Below are 25,738 nucleotides of genomic sequence, written 5' to 3'. Positions count from 1 at the left end.
GGGGTTATATCTGAATATATATATTCTGTAAAAAGTTAATAAAACAGTAATAATCTTTATTTATACAGCACCTAAACAAACCATAGCAAATAAACAAGATAAAGCAATATAAACTGACTACACAAAAAAGCCCAGATCTCCTCAGGCAGGTCGCTCCAAAGTCGAGGAGCTCTGACTGCAAAGGCTCTGCCATCTTTGTAAATTCATCTAGACCTCAGAACAACAAGAAACAATGCATCTGAGGATCTCAGCGTGCGAGAAGGAACATAGGGCAATAAAAGATCTGTTATAGAACTTGGGACAAGGCCTCTCAGGGCTTTAAGTAATCAATAAAATCTTAAAATCAATTCTAAAAACAACAGGTAACCAGTAGGGAGGCCAGGATTGGTGTGATGTGGTCATGTTTTCTAGACCGAGTAAAGATACTGGCTGCAGACCTTTGGGTGGATATGTAGATTATGACATTATTTCTGTTGCTTTGCATCTTTTTGCCGTGCAGGAATGTCTTCTTTTCCTAAATTTTTCAGCTTAATTGCCCAGTTTAAAAAATGTGTTAAGAAAGTAATCAAAAACAATCAAATGTAAGAAGTTACATTAATTTGATGAAAGTAACTAAAATAGTAACATTACTTATTATAATTTTTAACAGGGTAACTTGTGGTCTGTAACCAATTACACTTCATAAGTAACCTTCCCAGCACTGTATAAATGGTTAATAAACCTCCGCAAGAGCAAATATAATTCTGGGGTTACCACATTAATACACTGAATTGACAACTCATATTCTTTGTTTGCCATCATAGTTTCTTACTTTTCTTTTTAGCCAACTGTTCAGGGTTCAGGGCAGGAGGTGTAAATCAGTTAAAGCAAAGACAAAACCAGTTGATGTTAGCAGAGAATATACACCAAGTGAAGGCATCCTTCAAATTAAAGCTGGCTCCACAAACTTTCAAAGAACACATCCATCCATTATAACAACCTATTACTGTCTCAGAAACATAATAAACACTGTACAACTTCCAGTGTCCACTTAACATTTAACCTTCCCATTAATGCAAAAGATTTTAACATCATCCTGGTTGTCTCATTGAAATATTGAAGTTTGAAACCTTATTGTATGTTGTGCAGTGCCCTTCAGTCACACTCATCACCTTCCTCAATCACAGCCTTTGATGCTCATCCATTGTTGAATTTTTTCTGTTTGGTCATATGTTAGCCAAACAAACTTAATTAAACTCAGTGCAGCTTATCTGATGCAATATACTGCTCCTGCCGATGCCTTTTTATATGACAAAGACTACACAGTACATACACCTCATGTTGTCATTTTAAATGTGTCCATTGTGTGGTGCTGTGTTCTGTTAAAGTTATTTATATTTTCCACTCTATATTCTTTCTCATTTCTATTAGGAAGTGTAAGATGTGTCATACTGTAGCCCTTATATGATACATATATTAAACTGGCTTATTTTGGAAAATAAAAGATACTGTGTGACCAAAGCTTTGTACTGTATATGTCTGCCAACATCAGAGGAGAGTATCACTGCCCCCTGCTGTGCTCCTGAGTGAGCTTAAACATGGTCTACATTTTGTAAGAGGTCTGTGAAGTATAAATGAACACATATGCAAGGGCGTGAGTTTTGTTTCAACACTGGGGGTTTGGGCGTGCTCTGACAGAATATTTTGAGCATCAAACCTGCATTCCAGTGAAGTTTCATACACTAATTTGTGCCTTTTCTGCACATGTATTACAAATGCACATGTTCTAAATATTGAGAGGGACTTCTCCTCTGCACTCCCCACCGCTACACTCCTCCAAAATCTACACCTGTGCACATATATCAGTGTACACACCATCCAGTCTATTGTATGCACAGTATGCATACATACGTTCCCATACATCATACATATGTCAGCGTGCTTACATGGCATATGTAACCATGATTAGTTAACATCTTCCACTTAATTGTTAGTGTCTTTTTCATGCTTTTCCAGCCTTTAATGACTCCCAGAGCTAACAGAAAGTGCTCTGCATCTCACAGGCTTGTTGCTATAGTATTCTGGATCAATCAGGGGCCCATGCTGCTCCAGAGTGCACACCCTCTCAGCCTCATGTTTGCTTAAGCAGCCCCTCATTCATGCAGCCATGTGGCTCTTGCTCTCAATGATGCCATGATGTTCTGTGCAGCTACATTGGCCCAGACAGAGGCGGGTGGGGGACATAGAGCAGGGGGGCAAACATGTCAGGAATGTCACAAACAGGTGTCAAAGCTGGGAAAGAAACAGCCTGGGGTTTACTCTCTCATCATCAGAAAGTATAGTGTTAAAAGTATAATGTTAAAAGCATCAGTCAAATTCCTCCCATGTGGCTGATATCAATCACTATCACACATTATGTGTAATGAAATGTGTCAGCAAACACACATCCCGATGGACTCCACAGGTGCTGCTCTTGCTGTGTTTCTCGGGAGAAACAGACTTTTAATAATTGTCCACCCAAGATTGCTTCTTCAATTATGGGAAGATAAACAGAGCAGGAACAAAGTCCATCTGGACACAGTGGGAAAACAAATGAGGTGAATGCCCGCAGCAGCAGCAGCAGAGAGCAGGAGGGGAGCAGACAGGCGCACTCAGCACAATGGTGAGACACACACGACTGTTGAGACAAAGGTGAATTACTTGCGTTACTGTGACCGGTTTATTATAGGTAGCAGTGTTTGACACTCAGAGGGGATGTCTGGAGTTTGAAGATGAAATACGGCTTTGTGAGGAGTTTCACATGGTGAGTAAAGTTCATGTTTCTCTCGCGTTTTTTTGTCACGTTTCCGTGCTTATGTCCGAAAAAGGTGCGTAATTTACGCAGTGTTTAAAAGTGTGGGATTTTCCGCAAATAGCTGTTCCTTTTATAAAGCAGTAATTGAGCTGATATATATCTAATGTGACTTTTACGATATTATTATTACGAGAATGTATAATTTAATAATAATTGGGTCTATAGCCCATTTAACATAACTTTTTGTCCCTTTGCTTGTGATTTTTGTGTGTTTTTTAAAAGTGTCTCCACCTTAATTTTAATAAAAATAAGTTGATGTTTTATGTATAACACGCCAACACCATTTTAATTGTGTAAATTTGGACAAATATCTCCAATATTTTTTATTTACATACATTTATTTGTATTGTATGTTTTTGTATAAATAGTGATTTTTTTGTTTTGTTTTCATAAATTGAATTTCCTGTCTGATAACCAGGTAACTAGGTTTAGTTCAGCTAGGCAAAATCAGACATTTATATAACAGAATTTTTAAATAGAATTGTTAAATAGAAAAACACACTAGCAGTAAAAATGATGAGAGTGGCATTTAGTAAAAACAGTTAAAACATGTACAACCAAATAGGAACAAGAAACGATAAATACAGGAGCTGTTTTGCTGGAAGGAATGATGCAAAGTATGTCCGGGATATTATAATAAAATAATTAGTTAGTTAGTTAGTAGATCACCTGTAAACAGCATGTAGCAGAGCCATAATAATTCAATTCCGTTCAATTCAATAAGCTTTATTGGCATGGCATTTTTATGTGTTGCCAAAGCACAATTACAATTTAAGACAGTGGAAATTCAAAAACAATCAACGATGTATTATTACAAATGCATAGACATACATTTTAAAAGAGAAAAAAAACATTAAGTGAGGAGTGTGATCTGATTAGATGAACTATATGTTGTTGTGTTGGTTGTCTGTCAGGCTGTGACATGCACTGACATATCTTGCTGCATCTATGGCGCTGAGACAGTTTTCTCCAAGCAGCTATTGCATTTTAGTCTGGTCAGAGAGCGAATCAAAATCTTGAAGTTCTTGGAAATGTTGCTCTGTCTCCACTTGTCTCTGAGGACAGAGCTGACACAGCCTGTCTCCTCCTGGCAGCAGGTCTGCCTGTGTCTGCCAGTCTCTACGACCATGTGAGGATGTTATGATATGAGAGCTAATGGTTAAACCAGATATTCCTCTCTGTTGTTCTGTGGAGAGTATATTGATCGCCTCACTGCTCTGTGATGTTGCAGTCATGTGAATTTCTCTTTTCTCCACACTGACTCCAAACAACAGATCCCAACAGCAACCTCTGCGCAGAATGACAGCATGTCTCTTAGGTAAAAGGTAATCCATTTTGCTTTTATATATGAATATGTTATTTTTTGTCATCCTGGGAACCAGGCAAATGAAAAGCCAACTGTGTTTATATAGCCAAACTTTATTTGCCTACATATAGGAGACAGTATGTTGGTGTTTTATTGCAGGGGATAGGCTATGTAAACCTGTCACTTCTGGGTGATTTTTTTTAAAGTGGTTATCTGTCAAACAAAGCAGCCTTCTCCAGTTGGACACATTAAGCTCAACAAAAATGGGTCAAACACGAGTTAAAGGACAAGCTTGTTTTCTATAATCTCACATCAAACTACATTCACAGCTTAGTTATTTGAGATTAATGTAAAATGTATGATTCATGCATTAAGTTCTCTGTGTGCAGTTTAGGAAGGTGGAGGAGGGGATGGTGTGCCACAGCGATGAAGACCCTGTCGTCTAATCACGCACTGAAGCCCCTGGTTCCCACCCTCTGCCTCATGGTGGTGGTGATATACAGCCTGGCGGACAAACTCCGCAACTTTGTGGCCGGCATCTTCATCCCTCAGTACCACTACCCCTATGCGATAGCTCCCTGCTTCGCCCAGGTTGGTGCCTGCATCCTGCCATCTGTCTGGCTCCTTTCTAAGGATGATTCACACGGTCATCTGAAATAATCAATCAAATATGAAAGCATCCTTTGTTTGCCACCAGCACATGCACAATAATTATTAATATAAAAAGACACTGCCCTCTGTGGCTCACCTGCTGTTTTGTTTACACAAAGTCCTGTGTGTCCTGACAGCACCGTATTTGCTTAAACTGTAATTACATGGGTTTTAGTTACTTCAGAGAGCAGCTAAATCACAAGTGCAATTAAGACATAATATAGACATGTGAAAGGGGACACCCTGATAAGCTATCTGACACTGGAGAATAGCAGGGGCCTTCACATTATCTCTGCTAACAGTCGTACTAGTATGTTAATACTGAAACACCAAGACTCACACATGCTGTTTGTATATTTAAGTACAAAATGTCATTTAAAAAAGCACTACTACTACTTCTACTAAAAATAAAAATGTGTCATTCATTGATAATTCTTCAGAAAAAAAGAGTTCTTTTATTGAGTTGCTAATCATGGCAGTTGACCTCATACCTGTCCCATGAAGTGTTGGCTGCTGGCTATTGTAACTCCGTCAGTATTTGCTGTCTGTGTGTGCTAGTTTGAAGGACACGGCATGTTAGTGGTGGGGAGTGACAGAAGGGGTTCAGTGTTGATTAACACTCATGCATGATAGATGTTTAACCAAATGGGTGAGCAGAGGACTGAAAGGACTGGAAACTGGCTAATGACTTAGTGAATGAGTCATGTGAGTGTACAGACTGACCTGTGTTTGACACACGTTGACTGTGGGTATAATGTAAATGCTTTGAAAGTGTCGGATTTCTGACGTAGTTTTAAACAAAACATCAAGTGGTTTCACCACAAAAAAAGCCTCGCACACCTGCGATTTACTATTTCTGAATTGAAGACACTGGGAGGGGCTGTGAAGACTGAAGGACATCAGTCCATAGGTTAAAACTGCTTTAAGTCCATAGGTTGAAGTTATATTTAGCCACGTGGCATAACATATGTGTAATGGAGGAGCTGGATGGGCATATCCACCCATCTCGGATCTTTGTCCTCCATTTATGTGTTTATTTTGGGTCATAAAACATAATAATACTAATATTTCTCACAAAGTGCATGAAAAAAATGTTAAGAGCTAAGAAAAACAGTTTGTACAGAGGCAAAAACAGAGCAAAAGGAAATAAAACACAGAAGTTACACATCACAAAAGTACAAATCAGGCATTTAAAGGGAAAGCTTTCCTATAAAACTATGCTTTAAGCAATGATTTAAAAACGGGTAATATGCTGGCCAACCTAATCCCAACAAGCACAGAATTCCAGAGCCTTGCAGCATTGATGGCCAAAGTGCAGTCACCTTGAGTTACCGGCCTAGCTCTAAGGACGACTTGTAAGGGTAGGCTTTAGGATCTAAGGTCTCGACTTGGAGCATTGGTAGCTCAGCTATATAACTGGGGCCAAACCCTGCTGAGCTTCAAAAGTTACTTAAATAATCTTAAAAATATTTCTGAAGTTTACATGATGCTTCAAAACTATAGGACATATATAAGTAGGTATGTGGCAGGGGATTTTAAATTTGAAAAAACAGCTTTTGCAAGCAGTTTTCTCAGAAAAGAATATACTCATACACAATAAACTTGCAAAAATTGAGTACAATGGCATAAATTAGGGCTACAACCAACAATTATATGCATTATCAATTAATTACTATAATTAATAATACATATTATTTTTGTCTATAAAATATAAGGTAATAGTGCAGATGTCAAATTGCCTGCATACAAAAATTATATAAATGATCGAATTATTATTTTAAAAATGGTCACTTATTAATTTTCTATCATTTGATCGATCAATTAAACTCCCTAATCATCTCAGCAAATTAGATGTCATGGAACGTTATAGGTTTGCAGCATTTGCAGTGTAGTTTTCACAGTTTTGGGGACTTTGGAGAAATCTCAGTTTCATTAAAAAGATTCAGATGTTAGTGTATGCTTAACCAGTGGTGTCGCAGTAGTTGATGAGGTGGGTGTACAAAAAGTCTTTTCTCTAAGAGCCTTCGTTTTGACTCTTTAATTTCCTGCCACTGGAAAGATTTGCCTCCACTGGTGGTTTACGCTTGGTCACTGTAACAGAGGAAAAAGAGTCCTTTTAGACTTTTTCCATTGCATCATCTGCCTTTGAAACTACAACGTCACTCACAACAACCTTTTTGCTGACACAGAAAGTAAGAGAGTGGGCGTGGACTCTTGTGGGCTATCACTTAATGTTTTGAGGACATTTCTGTCACGTCCACAGACATAATTCCTACTCTGGGATTCCAGTACTTCTTTCAAAGAGAGAACTGGAACTGGGGCGTTGGTGGCTTAGTGGTTAGAGGAGGCGTCCTATGTACAGAGGCTTTGTCCTTGTCACAGCAGCCCAAATTCAACTCAAGCTTGTGGCCCTTCGCTGCATGTTCTTCCCTCTCTGTCTCTCTCCCCCCTTCATGCTCATCCATTAAAGGCAAAAAACCCAAAATAATAATCTTTAAAAAAAAGAGAGAGAACTGGGGTTCCAGTTTACACACAATGTCAGCATCAGCCACAGGTTTTTTAGGAACAGAAAGTGGGCTGGTGTTAGACCGTCGTGAGAGAGGTTAGACCTTTGTGAGACTAGGTAGATGGGTGGGTTACCAAAGAGGAAGTGGGTGTACTCTCCTACATGTTCCAATGTCTTATTGGCTGATAGGTGGGTATAAAGGGCCAGAAAAGGACGTGGGTAGACCCCATATACCTGCATATACCCTCCACTACACCACTGTGCTTAACACTCTCTGCAATCTGCCCCGAATGTCAATTACCCACATGAATCTGGTGTCGTGTGTTTGTCAAACTCTCATTAAGTATCTACTCAGAGGCCTCATATCAGCATCTTTAAAATAATTCTGCTTTCAGCTTTTATCTTAAGTGCTTTGTGGTACACTTTTAAGACTTTTTATATTGATGTTATCTTTTCCAGGTTCTGGTCTCTCTCTTAGTCCTAAACCTCCTCCATGTCCTGGATCTGGTGCCTCTGAAGCACTACTCCAGGTCCCTGGGTGAAAGAGTGCTGGTGCCTTCTATCTGTAACAGCGTCCATGCTGTGCTGGCCATGTGGGCCAAGGCTAGCAGCTCGTACGCCGGGCTCTTTCCCCTCATGCTGCCTCTGCTGCCCATCGTAACTGTGGGCTTCAGTTTCTCTCAGAAGCTGGTGTCTCTTCCATCTATCCACATCTGTATCCTGATTTCCATCCTGGGTGGGACATCTTTTGTCATCACAGGTAAAAAAAAAAGAAAAAAAAAAGTGAGATGTTATTGTCTTCGCCTCTGAAGGAACTGACCTCTAACTGACCCCCTCTTTCTCTCTCTGCAGCCTCCCAGGGTCTGTCAGGTGTTGAGCCTCTGGAGTACATGTACGCACCTCTGGCTTTAATCCTTCACAGTCTCTCTCTGACTTGGCTGGCTAAAGTGTCCGAGGCCGAGCGTCGCCACTCCCCTGATGCCCAGGCCTCTGTTTTTGACATCTACTACACCCAGCTGGTCAACCAGAGCTGGGTGCTGGGCCTCCTGTGGCTGCTGCACCCGGACAGTCCCTGGCAGGTGTTGAGTCACGGCAGCTGGCAAACCCTGCTCTTCCATGGGTACCTGCTGGCTATTCTCCTGCTGGGGATGGTGCTCAACTTCCTGGTCGGTATGTCGGCTCTGTGTGTCTCGCCGCTTGCTGCTGCGCTGATGCACTCGGCAAGGCAGATGATGCAGCCGTTCCTCCAGCTTTTGTAGTTTCACTTGACAGGACTGAGACAAATGATTGACTGTTTTGTACTGTATCAATGCAACACACACAGATTGCAATTTAATCCACATCAGTGTCATTTTATGTGAAGAAACACAAGTTACATCGCCTTCTTTCTTCCGTTAAACATGAGATAAAATACAGAACATCAGCACAGAAGCTACAGGCATTACACCGTTACCATGACAGCATCATGAAACCAGTTGACAAGCTTTTGATTTACAGTGGGTCCAAAAGAATAAACGAAGACCAGTGTTTATCTCTTCTGTAATTAACCATGACTCAGTTGACACATCATTTAGCAAATACATAAATGAAGACTTTTAGATTGTTCTTATTTTAGCTGCATTATATATTTATTTCAAATACTAACTGTAAATGCCCTTAAAGGAACAGTGTGTCAGATTTAGGAGGGATTAAGTGGCCTCTAGTGGTGAGGATTGCAGATTACAACCAGCTGAAACTTCTCCTGGTTAGATTTCCTTCAGTGTCCATTGTTCTGGAGGTTTTTACCAGGAGAAAAAGCCCAGAAAAGCCCCAGAGAACACTGATCAAAGCAGTTTCATGTTAAAAAAAAATCAGTGTTTTTTCCAATGTTCTCATCATAGAGGGGCTGCTAATGAAAAAATGTAAAAACACGAATGGCCTAGTCTAGAGCCAGTGTTTGGTTTGTCCATTCTGGGCTACTGTAGAAACATGGCAGTGCAACATGTCGATCTCCGTAGATGAGGACCTGCTCCCTATGTAGATACAAACAGCTCATTCTACAGTAATGAGAACACAACAGTTCTTATTTTTGGGTGATTATAAACCAATGTAAACATATTTATTATATTTATTTTTTTCTGCCAGTACATTCCCCTAAATCCTCCACACCTTAATGCATCTCTTTCTCTAACATTGTCACTTCTGCTTATGCCGTTGCTTACACTGTGTGAGAACTTTGAGGACTAATGTTGCAAAATGTTTGCAGGGGATGAGATAATGTCAGAGAGCTTAAGCGGTTGGGCACCTGTACAGGACAGGATGCAGAATAAACAGATCACCAAACCACCTAAACAAACACTGCCTGTTCCAGTTAGGTGAAGAACGTTGGGTACTCTTTATTAAAAACAGTGACAAACCAGGGCCGGAGTGTGAGAGCAGCAGATTTAAAACCAGTGACAATGACAGAACAGCAGCATGAGTCAAACAACAACATTATTATTTTAGTGTTGAAGCAAATAGCAAATCATTCATTAAAAACTGAGGACATTTGAGGATAAACCTGATAAACAATTAAAGAGTTATTAATAGTGTAAGCAGACTTTTGGACCCTCCTGTAAATATGTCATCATTTATTAAACTGTATTTAAGATGAACAGATTTAAACTCCCATGTTTGTCCTTGAATGATTCTGAGAGCTTTCTCAGATGAAAAGGGACCAATCAAGGAGTGGGTTATTTGTACTCTGGACACAGACTGTTGAACACGCTTTTTTACGTTTACTTACCAGTGTTAGAAATATTTAAACTCAGATTCCCAAATGAATTTTTAACCAGAGTTTTGTAGCAGTTGCCCTTGAATGAATCTGACTGCTGAGGTAAATCAGATGAGAAGGGATTGCGATGAAAGAGAGTTAAGTGGTGCTGACATCAATTTCTGTGAGTCATGGGAAGCTAGAATTATGTCTTAATTTAAGAAAATGCTTTGTCATTGTATGTGTATCATATTTAAAACATATTTTACATGCTTAAACAAATAATGTGATAATAAAGTTGAACTACCTGGTGATGGTGCATCAAAGATAATCTACTCACTGTTAATAAACTGAAATTACACTGAAATAAGACTTTATTTCCAAAAATATTTATTCTGTTTCACAACACAAACAGTACATATTACACAAAGCATCATGTGTTAAAAATCCTCATCAAAATGGCACGTCATGACTTCCTTACACCACTTTTTCCTGTCATGCATCCTGCAGCAGAGTCCTGCTTCATCCTGCCCTTGGGTATAAATCTCAAATGTGCTTTCTACAAATTATTTTTAATTACATACTAGATCAAAACTGTCAGAGACTAAACTTGTCGATGAAGCAACATGAATAAAAACTTGACATAAAGATTTATGGCAACACAGACTTAAATATATCTGTATTTACACTGCAACCAAAACTGAAGATAAATGCATTTCTTCACTGCAGTGAACATGCCCTGATCCTAAATAATTAATGGGGACATCAGAAAATGAAAGTTTTTATATTTATAGGACTATGTTTTCACTGGTATGGACCAAACAGAAAACTATCCACTGGAAAAACATATCGTTAACTGCTGTACAAAACTATGCGAATTCAGTGTGTTGTGTGTATTTTTAATTAATGTTATCTGAAGTGCATCTTGTTTACAGTATGAGCTTTGTTTCCTTTTTTAGTACTCCTGTATAAACAATGTAGGTTTAAACTCATTCCAAAAGATTTTCAGAAAAGTGCCGGACGTGTTTTTAACTCCTAGAAAATTTGGTTGCTATGAGGTGCCTCGTTCAGTATCCGAGTACTCTCTGTCCTTTATGAGGGGTCAGAGTTGGGCGGCAGGTGAATACCCAGACTCTGCAGCAGGTTCGAAGCCGGTCCGGCCAGCCCGGCCTGGCAGCTGAGGGACTCCAGCAGGTTTGCGACCAGATTGAGGTCGACGTCCAGAGGCTGGATCTTCTCTTCTGTCTCTTCCACCTCTCCATGTCGCGGGACACCGTCTGTGGCAGAGGGACGAGGGGAGCCATTGTCCAAGCCTGCCTTGTTCTGCAGAAAGACCAAATGGTTCCATATTTAGACTTAGGGTAATCCATTATTTCAGCTATGTTTTTAAAACTAATGACATCTTAAAGTTGAGGCTGAATATACGGGGATATGGAGTCATGTAATTTACCATCACATTGAAGCTTTGTCCTATATTAGTGCTCATCAGCTCCTCATCCATTTCATCCATGTATCTCCTGAGACCCTCCAAAGCTTCCGTCCCGTTCATTTCTGAGTGACCAGAGGACCCCTCTTCTTTCTCTTCCTCCTCCTCTTCTTTTTCATCATCACCTTCATCATCATCATCATCATCGTCTAGATCATCTGAATCTAGCTCTTCTTCTTTCCCTCCTATAACATTAAAACACAGACAATTTCAGAGGAAGATGTGACAAGTTTCTGTTTGATATTTTTACTTCCACATCTTTCCTGTCTTCTACATACAGTACCTAGTAGTCTGTCCAGTGCGCTGGCCATGGCATCAGGCTCAAAACTGAAAGGCTGAGTTGAACTGCTCCTGGAATACAAAGAAAAACAATGTAAAACCTGAACTAAAAGACTATTAGCGGAATAATGCACATCGTAATACATTAGCTAGACAGGCTAGAATGTGAATGCACTAGCATCTGCAGCACAGACAGACCATGAAGAGAAAATAATGCATGTGTCACATCCACCTGCACATTAAAAATCACAAGTTATATCTTGACCCTGTCTCACCAGGGCAGTTCAGCACCCTCATGCGACGACATGGCGTTGAGGAAGCTCTTCATCCCCTGACTAACTGCCACCAGGCTGTAACCGGCCTCCTCTTCCTCCTTATTGTCCTGCATCTCCTTTTTCCTCTCCCCTGCACCTCCACCATGTTGTGTCTGTTTGGTGGAACTGGAGTTTTGGCTGCCAACATCAGCTCTCCCCCCGCTCCTCTCCTGCAACATACGCTCCAAATCCTGAGTGGTGATATCCAGCCAGCTGTCACCTGGAGATAGACACAAAGAAAAACTGATTATGGGAAATGGTTGAAAGGGAGAATGGGTAGAGAATGGAGGATGCACACCAAACGGACAGAAACTGAAAGGATCTGGCAGGAAGCAGAAAATCCCAGGTGGCAGAGACACAGACATTATCTACTTTCTAACAATGTCATATAAGGCTTACATTATAGGAAGTAAGTAAAACAGTAAATAAGTAAAGTCCAGACAGTATACAGGCTGCCATTTTGAAATATTAAACATAGCTTTTGAATAGAAAATGCTAATATAATAATGCTAATATAATCATAAATTATGCCGCTACCCAAATACAACTGAGACAAATTCAATTTAATATGCTCCTAACGGATGATCTACAAACTTTTAAAAATGCCTTTCATAAGTATTTCATATTCAAAAGCTAGATCAACACTCACTGTCCTCTTGGGGGAGCTGTGACTCTTGTTTCTTCAGATCCTCCAAACTGAAAGGACTGCAGCTGTGCAGCAGCTGGAGAACCTCCTCACCCGGGGACAAAGCACTGGGACAATGTACACAGTAGATACATTCAGACAGATGCACTCTGATGTCACAGGCATATTCACACAGTGTCAGTCACGTACACACGGCCACAGCACTGACCTCGATTTTGAAGCGACAGACTGCTTGAAGAAGTTTTCCGCAGATCTTGTCAGTTCTCTGTAATGAGCCGAACCTTCCAGTTCTCCCTACATTTGACAACAATATAATGAACCTTCCACAGTAGGGAAATGCTGTGTATAGTGCATATTTAATAATGTGTGATTTTAAGTCTAACCTAATATCCCAGGTGCTACTTCTACTCTTGACCTAAACTTTCAAAAAGAGTGACTAACCCTGAAGTAGTCGTTCTTTTTCAGACTGTCCATGAAGCCCTTCCACTGAGGGTTACAACTGATGGGGGCATCAGGCTCTGATGATGGCAGCCTGCACTTAGAGCACAGGATCTCAAAGCCATGGGCCTAGGAGAAACAGAGGCAGACATGTAACGAAATAAAACAATAAAAGGCCACCGTGCATCCTACCAAATGCATGAATGTATTTATTGAAAAGACAGATTAGAATAAAGAGGGAACATGGTGATGGCTCACCAGTTTCATGCCAAGCTCATGGGCTTTGTACTGAGGATGAGAGCTAGGAGGCAGGGTGAAGCCGCTCCTCCGGTCAGGGGTGAACTGTTGCTGCTGCAGCTGGGCGTACAGGCAACGGGTGAATGTCACCTGCAAATATAAACAGTACAGAAGTACAAAGTTATAGTGTTTTGCATAAAAGGTTTTGAAGACATTTAACAAAAGCTGAAACACACTAATGGAAAACAAAAACAGTGATTACAGTATTTTGCATAAAAAGACATTATAATAATTGCTTTTCTTTGTCCAGGTGGCTACAATCATGAATCTTTATATGTGTTTACCGAGGTGAGGACTCTTGTGTCAGGAGGGAAGGTCTTGAAGCTTCGACACGCCTGCAGATCTATTGGGTCCCGGAGGTAAAACGCTGACACTGCAGGAGCGACCAGGTCTGGTCGTTGTGCTAACACCATGGCAATACCTACGGGTATGAAGCAGTGGGCATGATGGAGGCCAGTTTTAATCTTCTCTGGGTACCTGAGTGGAAAGAGGAGATTGAAATGCTGTTTCAGTGTCGATACATTTACAGTATCTGTTGATACCTACTGGATATCCACTTACATGCAACATTTGAAAGGCTGTTAACAAGCTATTCTTATGCTTCAGCAAGTGTTTTCTCACGTTTGTGATGACGAAGTATCCAACAATGATTCTGCATCTTGAAACTGTGAATTCTGACATAGTGTAAAAATAGGTCAGAGTCAGAGCACCCCTAGTGTAAAGCATGCATCCTCTCACCCCTCTAATCGCTTCCTCAGGGTTGAACAGATCTTAGGGCTCGCCTGACAGGCCTCTGGGTGGGTGGAGAGCAGTGCTAGAGCTTGTGGCACAGTTGGTACCACATCTTTTGAGACTCCCACTGGACTGGATTTGGAGGGACGGGGAAGAATATGAAACTCTCCCCTGTAGAGGAAGACCTGCAGAGAGAAGGAGTGGATAAAGACTTACACTTAGAGTAAAGACAAACAATGGCATGAAGAAGATTTGGTTGGCAGTAACGGGACATATACGTGATTTATATTAAGGATTAACACATACAAACCCACTGATATGATCCATAGTATAAATGAAAACTTAAGACAACAAAAGCTATAAACTATAAAAGAAAACATCGTATCTGGCATCTCATATAGTCAAGTTACCCTGTTTTCGCTGGTGTCCGGATTCAGCCACTTGGGAAGGTAATCTGCTGCTTCAATCAGAAGAAACTCCCCATCATTGTCCTCAACTCTGTACTCACAAAAAAGAAATGAAAGTTAGAAGCAAAGAAGCACGTAGCAACGAGTGAATTGGATCCATGTTAAGCACTGTAGTGTGGCAATCAAATGATTTTTTATATTTATCTTAAAACTTTTGTCTCACCTGGCTGCGAGCTCTGGGAAAGCCTGTGTGATCTGCTGAAGGAGGTAAACAATAAACCACTCGTCCTCCACATTGTCCCCAAACTGAGTGCTCCCTCCAATGTGAGCAGGGACACCACCTGTCAACAAGAGCAACATGTGTCAGTCTTTAATGTGGGGACCAATATTTAAATCAACTCATCTCTGAGATGTTGACAACACTATACCTTTCTCAGGATGACACTTGAGGTTGAATGCCTGATGCTGCCAGATGTATTGTATCAGGAGTGGGGCAACCTTTGCCAAAATCTCCTCCACTAGATGTGTGAGATGCTCCTCAGTCTGCTGTGAAGCTGAACCGTCCGGCTGGATCGAGAAAAGTTTGTACTGAACCATGTCTTCCTGAATCATTCTCCTCTGCAGGGCGTCCATCGTAGCAGCTTCTCACAAACTGTCTTTACATTCAACTAGAAAGTGAGTGAAGTATTGGCATTCATTAAAGGCTAGTTAACAGCTAATAGCTAGCAAGCTACCAAGCTAGTACAGAACAATCTCTTGAAAGTGTCAGCCAGCCTTACCTTGTCTTGTTTTTAATGTGAGATGTTGTGTCGATGTTGTCTGGAGAAATTTCAATGCGGGAAAAACATTAAACCTGTCTCATTTTAACGTACGTTGCTAGCACGCCATCTGTCACTGTTTAGGTCCTACTGTGAATTCTGCTCGACTACCCCAACTGTATAATAAACAATAGTTCCTACCTCTTATATTAACTAATTCTCGCTGTTCAACGGATTAAATACAACCTATATTAAACAGAATTTATATAAAAAATAAAATATTTTCCTAATGAACCAAAATAACTCATAAATAATTGATTCAATACATAACGGACATCTTGAGTTTATCCACCAACGACAAACGGTTACATTTCAGGAACGGCATCACGTTATCGCAAGGCATTCTGGTAGTTGTAGTCACATCGCCCATGAGCTAACAGCTATTCTGCAGTAGTCGGAAATCTATTTCCCATGAGACCACGGGATTACGGAGCTGCGTATCCATGACAGCCGTATTATTGTTGTTGGTGGTGCTAACATTAGCAAGAAAACCCTCTGAAGTGGCGACAGCTAGCTCCACTAACGTAATATTTTAAAATGTAAACCAAATTGTTTGGCGGCCTCTGGACCACACAGTATGCTAACGTAGTATAGCAAGGTTACTCTAACAGGAAATGTCTTTTGAAGAATTATACAACGCTGTTCGTGCCTTGTTTTATCTGTCCGTCCATGTAACGCTAGCTAGGTTATATTTAGACGTAGCCTCCTCCTAGCATTAGCTGTAACAGTTAGAAACAGTGTTAGCATCTGTAGCCAAAGCCTCGTCCAGCTTCCCCGCACTGAGGGTGTTCATCTGCGGACTAGAGGAAATGTCAGACCTCCTTCTGAACTGTTCCCAGCGAGTCCAGGACGTGGAGGCAAGGATGAGAGACGAGGGCTTGAGCCTCTAAGACGGAGACAAGGGAGGATGATTTCACGGTACAGCAGAAGACCTGTATCGCACAAACTAGAGATGTGAGTATCGAAAATAAAGGGTGGACACTAAATTTGGTGCTGTACCAGCTGAACACTGTAATGTGTGTAAGGCTGAATGCTTTTCATATACACTGGAGGAAAGTGAGATGAGTTATTGACTATCAAATGGCAGTGTAAATTAATATTTTTATTGATCCAGTTAGTGACAGTCCATCTGCCACGTCTGTCGCCTGGTTTAGACATGGACAGACATTTATTTTCTTTAAAACTAACAATTCAACCTATTATCTATGTAAAGAAACACCACTTCCTTGTTTTAATAATGACATGCTTTGGAAACTGTCAAATAAATGTATGCATAGTCAGAAGGATACATTATTTATATTAAAAGGCTAATACATGGCGAAAAAACAAAACAAAAAAAGCGGTATGGCCATTTATTAACAAGAATCACTGGCATATAGACACATAACCATCATATCTTTTCTATTATTTAGATATATAAGTCTGTTTTTACTTGTTAATTCAACCGTTTTGGAAGATAATAATAATTTCATGATGTTTTGTCGTGTTATTGTGCTAAAATGGTTAAAGACAACCTCCTTTTACTTAAAATAAAATGATAAAAAGTGAACTTGGCAGAAAAATCTTTAGCAATAAAATGTTTCTCAATACCTTAATTTTCTTAAAAGTATTTATTTTTATATGCAACACAGAACAAAGCAGCTCGCACCTGACATGACAGATAAAATAAGTAGCTTAGAATAAGAAAATCCAAATAGAAATAGTTACAGTGGGCATTATATCCATCCCCAAACTTCATCACCTCCTGCGACAACATAAAGGCAGCATCAAACAAACAAATAGGCTATATTGACAAATAGCAAGGTTACAGTGATACTGATTTACATGAAATGTACAGTGACTAATTAGGAAACCCCTGTAATATGGAAGATAACAGTGAAAGTCCAATGTACTTTAAGTAAGGGTCCCAAACTTTATAAAAGGTGTCTACTGAGGTGTGAAGCATACAAGAGATATTATTCATTACTGACATGAAATGCACCACTGGTGACTTCTTCAAAATGTGACTACAAACTCACTGCTTTTCATTTGTTTGTTTTTTTTGATTAGCATTTGTGATCTGTTTTTCATGCAGTCGTGGGTTGTCTCGCAGCAGCCTCGACCACCACCCTCTCCCCGAGGAAGCGGACGATAACCAAACGCCTCAGCGTTACCTCCATGACCTCCAGGAAGCTGTCTCCGCTCACAACAGGTAACTGAACCCTGGTCATCCTACAGACGCCAGCGTGAGGTCAAGCTGAAACTACCTCAAACTAATACACAAACATACTCTAGCCCATGTGTTTTGTAATGTTACACCGTCTTGAGTGGACAGCTGATTCTCAGGGCTCCTGCTGTGTGAAACGGGACACCCAGAAGCAGCAGATTAATTGATATCACATTGCCTCCTTCAGATGTGCAGTTAAAAGAATAAATAATGAGCCAGGCTGTTGGAATATTCAGTTACTTTGACATTTGCCCTTTATTTTCCACTTTGAAACCTCACCTTTGATTATATCAGCAGCCACCAACAAAGAGATTTACACAGCCACATAACAGGGCACTGGTTTATTGTGACAGAGAGTAAAAATGTTTGGATATACTTAAATTCAGTGGGTGTATGTGAAGTAGGGAGTACTGGAAACACAGACTGTGAAACATACATAAACCTCACGTCTTCTTTGTACTTTATATACTCTATAGCTCAGAGACATCTGCTGCCTCCGGCCACTCTGACTGTCCCACCGTCATCTCAGTAGACTCCAGCCAGTCCTGGTCAGGTATCCACAGCTCCACAGGCACTGGCATCTCCACCGAGAGGAGCTCTGTTTTCTCCTGGGGCTACGATGTAAGTCTACTCCTGAGATCTTAATATGGAGTGACGATGCCAGCCTGCCTGTGTCTGTCACACAAGACACATCCTCAAGTGTGCACGCACACAAGCACAACACTGTTTTTCCTCTAGCAGTCTCCATGCTGTCTGTTATTCTGGTACAAAGATGAAAAACTCCCCCGACATGTTTTTTTATGCATGTTTTAATGACAGATTTTGATTTATTGTCTAAAATGTGTCACCTTTTGGTAAACCTGTGGAAATCCATACACAGTCATACAGCCAGTCACTGTGTCATATGGTAGATGCCTTGTTTGTCTGCTACGTCTTTGAATATGCAAGGCGTGAATCCACTGGGTATTGGTTTGTTATTATGCTGTGCTTTCTAGCCTCAGCTGGTCCCGACAAAACTTTTCCAGGACTCAATGATTTATTTAGTTTGTTGTCCTCAAGCTGCTTTTGAGAAAGAAAGTAAAGATAACTCAGTTACGCAAACTAACTCACTCCTTTCCTCTCCTCACAGCATATGAACAAACCTGCTTGACCACAAATACATACACACATTCCCAAGGGCCATAGGGGCCAATTATTATGCAGGCTGAAGCTTGCTGCTAGATTAAAAAAAAACAAAAGAATGGCGATGTGTCGCCAATAACTGATGAAGAGACTGAAAAGCAGCAGCTTTCAATCATAGTGCTGGGGTATGAGAACAGAGGAAATTCCTGTGTCTCTGTGTCTTTTTGTTTTTCCGTCCCACAGGAATTCGACAAGGCGGCGTCACGGCAGGTGCAGCAAATGTTTGAGGAAATCGACAAAGAGCTGTACGAGGGGAGAGGCAGCGGAGGAGGGATACTCCAGGGGCTGCAGGATGAATGTCAGCAGTGGGCCACACGTTTCCCACATCTTCGGTGTGTTATCCAACCTTCTGACCTTTTACTTCAGGGTAGCAGTGGGATCAAAGATTAACTCTGGGAAAAACTGCATGAAGACAATTATTTTACTAAAATATTATTTGTGTGTGTGTCACTCAGGATTCTGGGGACTCAGCTGATGTCTCCCTGTGATGAGGGCTTCCAGTGGTACGCTACTTCAGGGAGAGGCAGCTCTGCTATCAGCCCATCAGCAGGCAAAGAGAGCAGTGTGAAATCCCAGGAGAAAGATAAGAGTGGCACAGAGTAAGTCTTCACTGCACTGGCTCACTGGTTGACTGTCTGATGTCAGTGCGACATATAAAGTCAAAGATACATCTCATTGATGTAAGGAACTACTGTTTTCTGTTATATTATTTGAAGAAATTGTCAGAAATGTTATGCCTCTCTATGACGAGTTGGCTGGCTGTCCAGATGACTGGTGTTACTGCATGAATTATAGAGGAGTCCTGGCTCACTCTGTGGTTTTGTGACCTAGATGCTCAGGCTTCTTAATCAAGTTTGTGGGTCATGTTGGTTAACTGTGATGAGTAGTTGCTGGGACTGCCACTTTTAAAACTAAGCTGACATAAAGGAGTTTGTATCAGCCCTTTTGCCAATGTCTCCGTGCAGTGTGTTAGTGGGAGCTTGTGCATACCGTAAAAGTTCATATCAGGATTTTCCTTCTGCTTTTCAGGAGCTGGATTTGAGTTTAGTAATTATTTATAGAAAACATATAAGATGTGTGGGCTTGTGTCTGTGAGTGTACCATTTTATGTGTACATGTTTAGGTGCTTATGTGTGTACCCTTGTCTTGGGGGAAGGTTAAATGTGCAGGGCAGGAGAGCAATGATGATCAGGTCCTCCTCAGCAGAGTTGGATGAGGCTCCTGGCACCTCCAGTGGCCCCAGCAGTCATGACAAGCAGAGAGTGATTGAGGTCGAGGGTCTGATGGAGGAGTACCTGGCTTTCGATAGCAGGGACTTGTGAGTTGTGACACTGTGATGTTCTTATTCCAGAGTCTAAACCTAAACCTCAGCTGTTAAAATGAGTCACTATGTCCGACTTCTGCAGGGAGGACGAGTGGGAGCAGGATTGTTCAGAGTCGGGTCGGCGGCATCACTGTCTGCCCCCTGTCTCTCCATACCGGTGTCGCCGTCAGGCTGTTCTCGACCTGCTGTTTGATGATGTGTGGCGACAGCTGGTTGGCTGGATGAAAGAGCTGGTTCAACGCCACTGGGAATGCTGCACCTCAAGTAGGCACTGCATGCACTAGACCTAACTCATATTAATCATTCTTTAAATTTTTGTGCACAGTATTTGGAAGTGATTGCATGTCTGATTGGCAGATGATGAAAAGATTTCTGGGAACTTGAGCCCCGTGCAGCAAGACTCCCAGAATCCCTTCATGCTGCTCTCCATGCTGCCCACGATGCTGCCTAAACTCGGCCAGAGCAGGGTGCCCCCGCTCACAGCTGGCCTGCAGTTCCAGGTCAGTGGTCTGAGGAGGGACTAGGACGTAGCAGGGTGCGTGTGGGGGAGTAGACTGGGAGCTTCATTTCAATTTCATCAATCACTGCCAGCAGTTCAGGAGACTAATTAAAAACTGGAGAATCAAAAAATTCTCCTTTTTTAAAAAGTCATTTATTCGAACTTTCGACAGATGCAATTAAACATGTTTAATAATAGTAATAATAGTGACCTAGTTATATAAGAAAGTTTTATATTTTACCTTGGGCTTTCCTCACCACAATATATCATGAAAAGAGAAAAAGATGGTTGTAGTAGAAGACATGTCATACTCATGTTGGCCTTGAAGAGACCATATAACATCTGCTGAGCATCCCTAACTGTGAGATCCTAGCAGGCTTTAGAGTCACGTGTCTCTGCTCCACAGTCCACACTCGATTGTCACCTTTTTTCACTCCTGCTTGTTGCTCTTTCAGTCTTCCAGTGCCTCCAGTTCATTAACTTGTATCACTGTTTTCTTTCCTTCCCTCTGCCCTTCACCTTGCCAATGTGTTTCTTTTATTTTCCCTTCTTTATGTCATTCTTCTTCTTTCTTCATCTTCATTTCCCTTTATTTTCTTTCCCCTCCTCTTTTCCTTTCTTCTATTTCCACTATCTTCCTTTGGTCATGCCTTTTTCTTCCCTCAAAGAACACAAAGTCAAAGGGCTCAAAGCACAAGTCCAGACGGAAATCCAAAAAGCAGAAAAGGCCTTCCACTGTATGTAACTCCCTCACTTAGAGCCAAAATGGTGGCGTGTCATGTGCGCGTCGTCCATGGTGGCTCGCTATCTTTATCTCTAGATTAAATGTGCTTGTGCCTGTTGATTAACACGAATGCATCACCACTGTGTATCTTTTTTGATTAACTGCAAGTCATCTTCAACACGAACTGCTTTGATTTTCTTTCACAATAAGTATGTTGGAATGCTTTTGTTCTGCTACGTATGGCTTTTGTTGCATTTTAAGTGTTGTGAATGTTATTTTTTGGTTGGTGGCATATCAAATATGGGGTCCTCCTGATGTTACTGCATGATACATAACCGTTTCTTTGACAACGTGCTGTATTGTACATATGGAATTAACTAACCATGCGGCCACTGGCCTTCATAAGATAGATTATTTGTGCCTAACCTCCTATATTATGTGTCTTGTCCCCTCTTCGCTCTCTAAATCATTGTTTTCCTCTTATCCCTCTGCTTTACCCTCCCCCACTCATCCTCTATCTCATTACTATCTCTCTCTTCATCTCACACCATTCCCCAGGCTGGAAGGGTCCCAGTAGGAGCAGCAGCGACCCAGCACAACCTGAATGACCTCATCGTGATCCACAGCATCCCCCTGCAGCAGAGGAACCTGGGTGTGCTGGATAGAAACCAGTATGAACACGTTTTAATCTTCTAACCGGTGCCTAAATGCAAAAAAAACAACAAAAAAAACAAGGACATATCCACTGCACATTTATGTGTATTCATAAAATGTGATTTTAATCCTGGAATGGGAGTTTAAAGAGACCTAGATGCCTTGTAGTTCTTGTTTTCCATTTACAGGTAAACACATTATAGAGGGACAGAGCCTCCCTCATGCCATGTTTTTGTTTCTGGTCTTAACACCTTGTTTGGCAGAGTACACAGTCAGTTGGCAGCAGGTGGAAATGCACCATTCAGCGATTGTGCTTCACTCTCCTCTTGCCATACAGGGAGCCAGAGGAGCGGGCGCCTCACAGACCAGGCTCCAGCGTGGTCCCCTCCAGCAAACCTCGCCCTCGCCGAACCCAGGAACAGAGCTCTTCCTCGCTGTCCCGCCCGGCACAATCTGCGCGACGCAGAAACCCTCCTCCCCGGACCCTCCTGCCGCTGGTCCCCAGCCAGAGTCAGGCCAGCGCAGCGGGATCCATGGATGAGGTCATCCGCGGGACACGTTTGTGAGTTTTTTAGCATCACTGGAACCCTGCCAGCCCCACCCAAACTCCTATCTTGCTTTTTACTCTCATTCTTTCCCCCTACGGTCTCTGAAGTTGTGCAGAGGCAGAGTGAGATTACTTTGAAAACAGGCTCCCTTTCAACTTGTGCCTTATGGCTCTGTGCAGCAGAATAATGGGGTGGGGGTGGGGGGGGGGGGGGGGGGGGGCGAAGGAGTAGCAATGTAAAGTGTGCCACATAGTTTTCCTGTCATGTTGAGTGTCAATTCCCCTGCAAAATTCAGCAACTACTGAACTTTAATAAGTAATTTTAAACTTGGTGAGCACACGTTCATAACCTTTTGGTTATTAAAGGAGTAGTGTGACATTTTATATTTACTTGTTTTCCTTCTGAGAGGAAGATGAGAAAATGGAAGACTTTACTTTTACTGTAGTGTCATCGCTGTGAGGAACAACTCCAGGAACTTCTGTTTTTGTACTTATTAAGCAAACAAGGTAGTGAGCTTCAGAGGTACTGGTAGGCGACTTTTTTATCTTTAGAAAGAGCCAAGCTAGCTGTTTGTTAAACTAAGCTAACTGTCTCATGCCTCCAGTTTTATATTTAAAAGATAGATATGAGAGTGATATCAATCTTCTCATCCAACTTTCAGCAAGAAAGGTATCTTAGCTTGTTTCCTAAAATGCAAAACTATTCCTTTAATATTTCAGCACTGTCACTGTAACATCTTGGTCGTCAAATTTTATCTGAGAAGGAATAACTTTTCTTAACATTTTCTAGCATTGCGGTAAAACAATTTATTACGGCGCTAAAGATGAAACAATACATACAAATCACATCTGTTCTTTGTTTTAAGTATCTACTCTATCACAAGAATAATAATTCTGACTTTTGTCCTTACACCTAAGCTGTGAATTTTCACAACGCCCACAGTCTTTTGTGATAAAAGTATATGTTATCGTCACAGATGCAGCATAGAACAATCTATCTATAGCTACTGTCTTTATTGAAGTGTGTGTCGTCTACCGCAGACACACAGCCAACGACCGCCTGACATCTCCGCTGTTGCCTCTGAGCAGGAATACACTCCTTCCCCCCATCAGCACCGGAGACCCAGAGTCATCTCACTCAGGGCAGCAGTCCAAACCTGCACAGGTGGTGCACAACACTACTGACACACAACTACACTGACTAAATGAAGGCTTTCTGAATAGATCATAGGTTTAAGAAATCTTTAAAACACTGTGTCTTTGACCTTTATTTCCATCTGACCAGCGTCAGAAAGGCCCGTCCAGCCGCGCCCACAGTGCTATAAATGACGAAGCTGGCAGTTCAATACCAAGGGATCGTCACCACCTGCTGGACGTGTTCTCTCGCCCCAACACCACTCACACATACAGGGTAAGATTCTCTTTATCATCACGGACTCCTGCATACACACACACAAGTGGCATGACTTTGTGACTTTCTATGGAGAGAAAGACCCAGAAGTGATTTTAAATGCCAAGTAATGAGTTGGCCATGTATATACTCTGTATTTTATGTTCCTCTGGGAGTGTCAGAGACAGGATGATTGACCCCTGGTTTTGTGTTTTTAGTCGGACACTCCGTACCGTCGATCCTTCACAGTATTGGACAACATCGGGCAGGGGCGGCCAGGCAGAGCCTCTGTGGCCACAGGTCAGAAACTCAACATGGATTGTTGAATATATATGTTTTCACAAGTACCGCTTCATCAACACCACCCCTTATGTTCATGTTCCACTGATAGTTTAGCTATGAGTTTGTAGTGTTTATCCATTACTTTCATTGTCTATTTCAGCCAATTATCTATCACTTTTAGCTGAATATTTAAGCTGTTTATCTATTTTTAGCTTCTTATAATTATTTGGGAATCACTGAGACTCCTGCTTTTGTGTTACTTAATTTTTTTCTGTGCTTGTACTGTACATAGCCAGTGTCAGTGTCAGATGGATTCTGTCGTACATCAGTTAATCGCTTATGCATTAATTTATTCATTTATTCCCCCAGACTCTCTTGGAATCGGTGTGACCGGCATCAGTCTTGGAATTAGCAGCTCGTCTTTCTTGGACTCGTTTTCCCACCACCCCTTGGGGCACTCGCCCATCAAAGACGAAGAGGAGCCGGACCCACAAGCCCCCGTCCCAGGTCAGTAGATTAAAGCGGCTGATGAAACTCTTCCAGACTCGGCTCTCAGATAAACTATGAATGAAAGAGAGGTCGCAGCGGCCGGCCTCAACTAAGATTCACCTGCTCATAGGATGGTTTAAGTCTTGATGTTTTTATCCTTCCTCTGTCCCACAGCTCCACTGGTGCCCGTGTCAGTCCCGCCTCGGTCTTACACACGCGGAGGCATCTCATCCAGAGCCAGCAGACCTGGCTTGTAGTTTGCCTCCGGACCCGTCAGCCATTCATCTTTATTCGCTACAACAAAGTGCAGCACTCTGCAGCATCTGTGCCCACTAAACTTTTTTTTTTTTTTACAGAAGTAGCAGAATTTTTTCATATAATGCTGCTTTGGTGAATTTATTGTTAAGAGGCCTATTTTTGTATTTCAGAAATCAGCTTATGTGGCTGCCAAACACACAATTACTCCATTTCCTTGTACAGTGTGAGCTGTATGTGTGGACATTTGTACTACGTATGTATGATCTGAATGTGTATATATCTATTTATATGTGAATGTACAGTATATTATCCTCCGTGGTGTGTTGTTGTGCTGGTAAATGACTATGCAGGGAATGACACATCCACCCAGACAGGGATAGAGAGGATAAAAAAAAGCACTTTTTCCCCCATCTCTGATGCAACATCAGAGAGTTTGGTACTGTATCTTTTATAATGACACAATTTTCAACCACCCTGTGTAAAAAACATATGAACGCAGAACCTCTCATTGCACATAAGAACAAGAGATGCCACCTTGAACTTTTTTTTTTGCTTTTCTCTCCATTAAAGCTCAGTTTAAATCATGTAAATAAATCAGACGAGGGAATGTGCTGGTTGAACATCTCTGCAGCTGACATGCTTTTACTAGTACACCTCAAGATGATGTAAAAATACAAACGGGAAGTTGTAAATAAGTAAGAGATTCATTCATGTCTGTACAGAATACTGTATTTTAGAT

General features: G+C 41.4%; 3 protein-coding genes and 1 long non-coding RNA gene across 9 annotated transcripts; 2 read left to right on the top strand and 2 right to left on the bottom strand.

The window, feature by feature from the left end:
• The first annotated feature begins 2,579 nt into the window (after positions 1-2,579).
• Positions 2,580-10,391, top strand: LOC117248102 (uncharacterized). Of its 5 annotated transcripts, none has more exons than XM_078160853.1 (5): positions 2,580-2,641; positions 4,108-4,158; positions 4,529-4,730; positions 7,756-8,056; positions 8,149-10,391. In XM_078160853.1, the coding sequence occupies exons 2-5, from the start codon at positions 4,133-4,135 to the stop codon at positions 8,553-8,555; spliced, it is 936 nt and encodes a 311-aa protein (XP_078016979.1). In that variant the 5' UTR covers positions 2,580-2,641; positions 4,108-4,132; the 3' UTR covers positions 8,556-10,391. The 5 variants fall into 5 exon arrangements, with proteins under 5 accessions (XP_078016979.1, XP_033468737.2, XP_033468738.2 ...); XM_033612846.2 differs by having other exon boundaries at positions 2,586-2,782; positions 4,108-4,151; XM_033612847.2 differs by having other exon boundaries at positions 2,586-2,782.
• On the bottom strand, positions 4,669-5,363 carry LOC144458402 (uncharacterized). Its single transcript, XR_013487894.1, has 3 exons — positions 5,282-5,363; positions 4,888-4,944; positions 4,669-4,790 (listed from the first exon to the last, which is right to left on the bottom strand). It is a non-coding gene; the product is annotated as an uncharacterized LOC144458402 (long non-coding RNA).
• Positions 10,384-15,725, bottom strand: ecd (ecdysoneless homolog (Drosophila)). The gene is made up of 14 exons (XM_033612469.2): positions 15,406-15,725; positions 15,055-15,294; positions 14,850-14,967; positions 14,630-14,717; positions 14,226-14,404; positions 13,772-13,964; positions 13,449-13,577; positions 13,194-13,319; positions 12,961-13,046; positions 12,756-12,859; positions 12,068-12,326; positions 11,797-11,864; positions 11,478-11,698; positions 10,384-11,350 (listed from the first exon to the last, which is right to left on the bottom strand). The coding sequence occupies exons 2-14, from the start codon at positions 15,257-15,259 to the stop codon at positions 11,120-11,122; spliced, it is 2,007 nt and encodes a 668-aa protein (XP_033468360.1). The 5' UTR covers positions 15,260-15,294; positions 15,406-15,725; the 3' UTR covers positions 10,384-11,119.
• Positions 15,726-16,222: 497 nt separating this feature from the next.
• Positions 16,223-25,593, top strand: fam149b1 (family with sequence similarity 149 member B1). Of its 2 annotated transcripts, XM_033613853.2 has the most exons (16): positions 16,223-16,398; positions 17,519-17,635; positions 18,127-18,271; positions 19,016-19,164; positions 19,288-19,431; positions 19,989-20,150; positions 20,239-20,420; positions 20,514-20,656; positions 21,324-21,392; positions 21,938-22,050; positions 22,371-22,595; positions 23,622-23,745; positions 23,866-23,991; positions 24,189-24,270; positions 24,622-24,759; positions 24,916-25,593. In XM_033613853.2, exons 1-16 carry the CDS (start codon positions 16,352-16,354, stop codon positions 24,996-24,998), a joined length of 2,049 nt encoding a protein of 682 aa, XP_033469744.2. In that variant the 5' UTR covers positions 16,223-16,351; the 3' UTR covers positions 24,999-25,593. The 2 variants fall into 2 exon arrangements, with proteins under 2 accessions (XP_033469744.2, XP_033469745.2); XM_033613854.2 differs by lacking the exon at positions 21,324-21,392.
• The last annotated feature ends 145 nt before the right edge of the window (positions 25,594-25,738 follow it).

The sequence above is a fragment of the Epinephelus lanceolatus genome, chromosome 17 (assembly GCF_041903045.1).
Source record: "Epinephelus lanceolatus isolate andai-2023 chromosome 17, ASM4190304v1, whole genome shotgun sequence".
Taxonomy (NCBI): domain Eukaryota; kingdom Metazoa; phylum Chordata; class Actinopteri; order Perciformes; family Serranidae; genus Epinephelus; species Epinephelus lanceolatus.
This window is presented reverse-complemented; position numbering and strand designations above follow the sequence as displayed.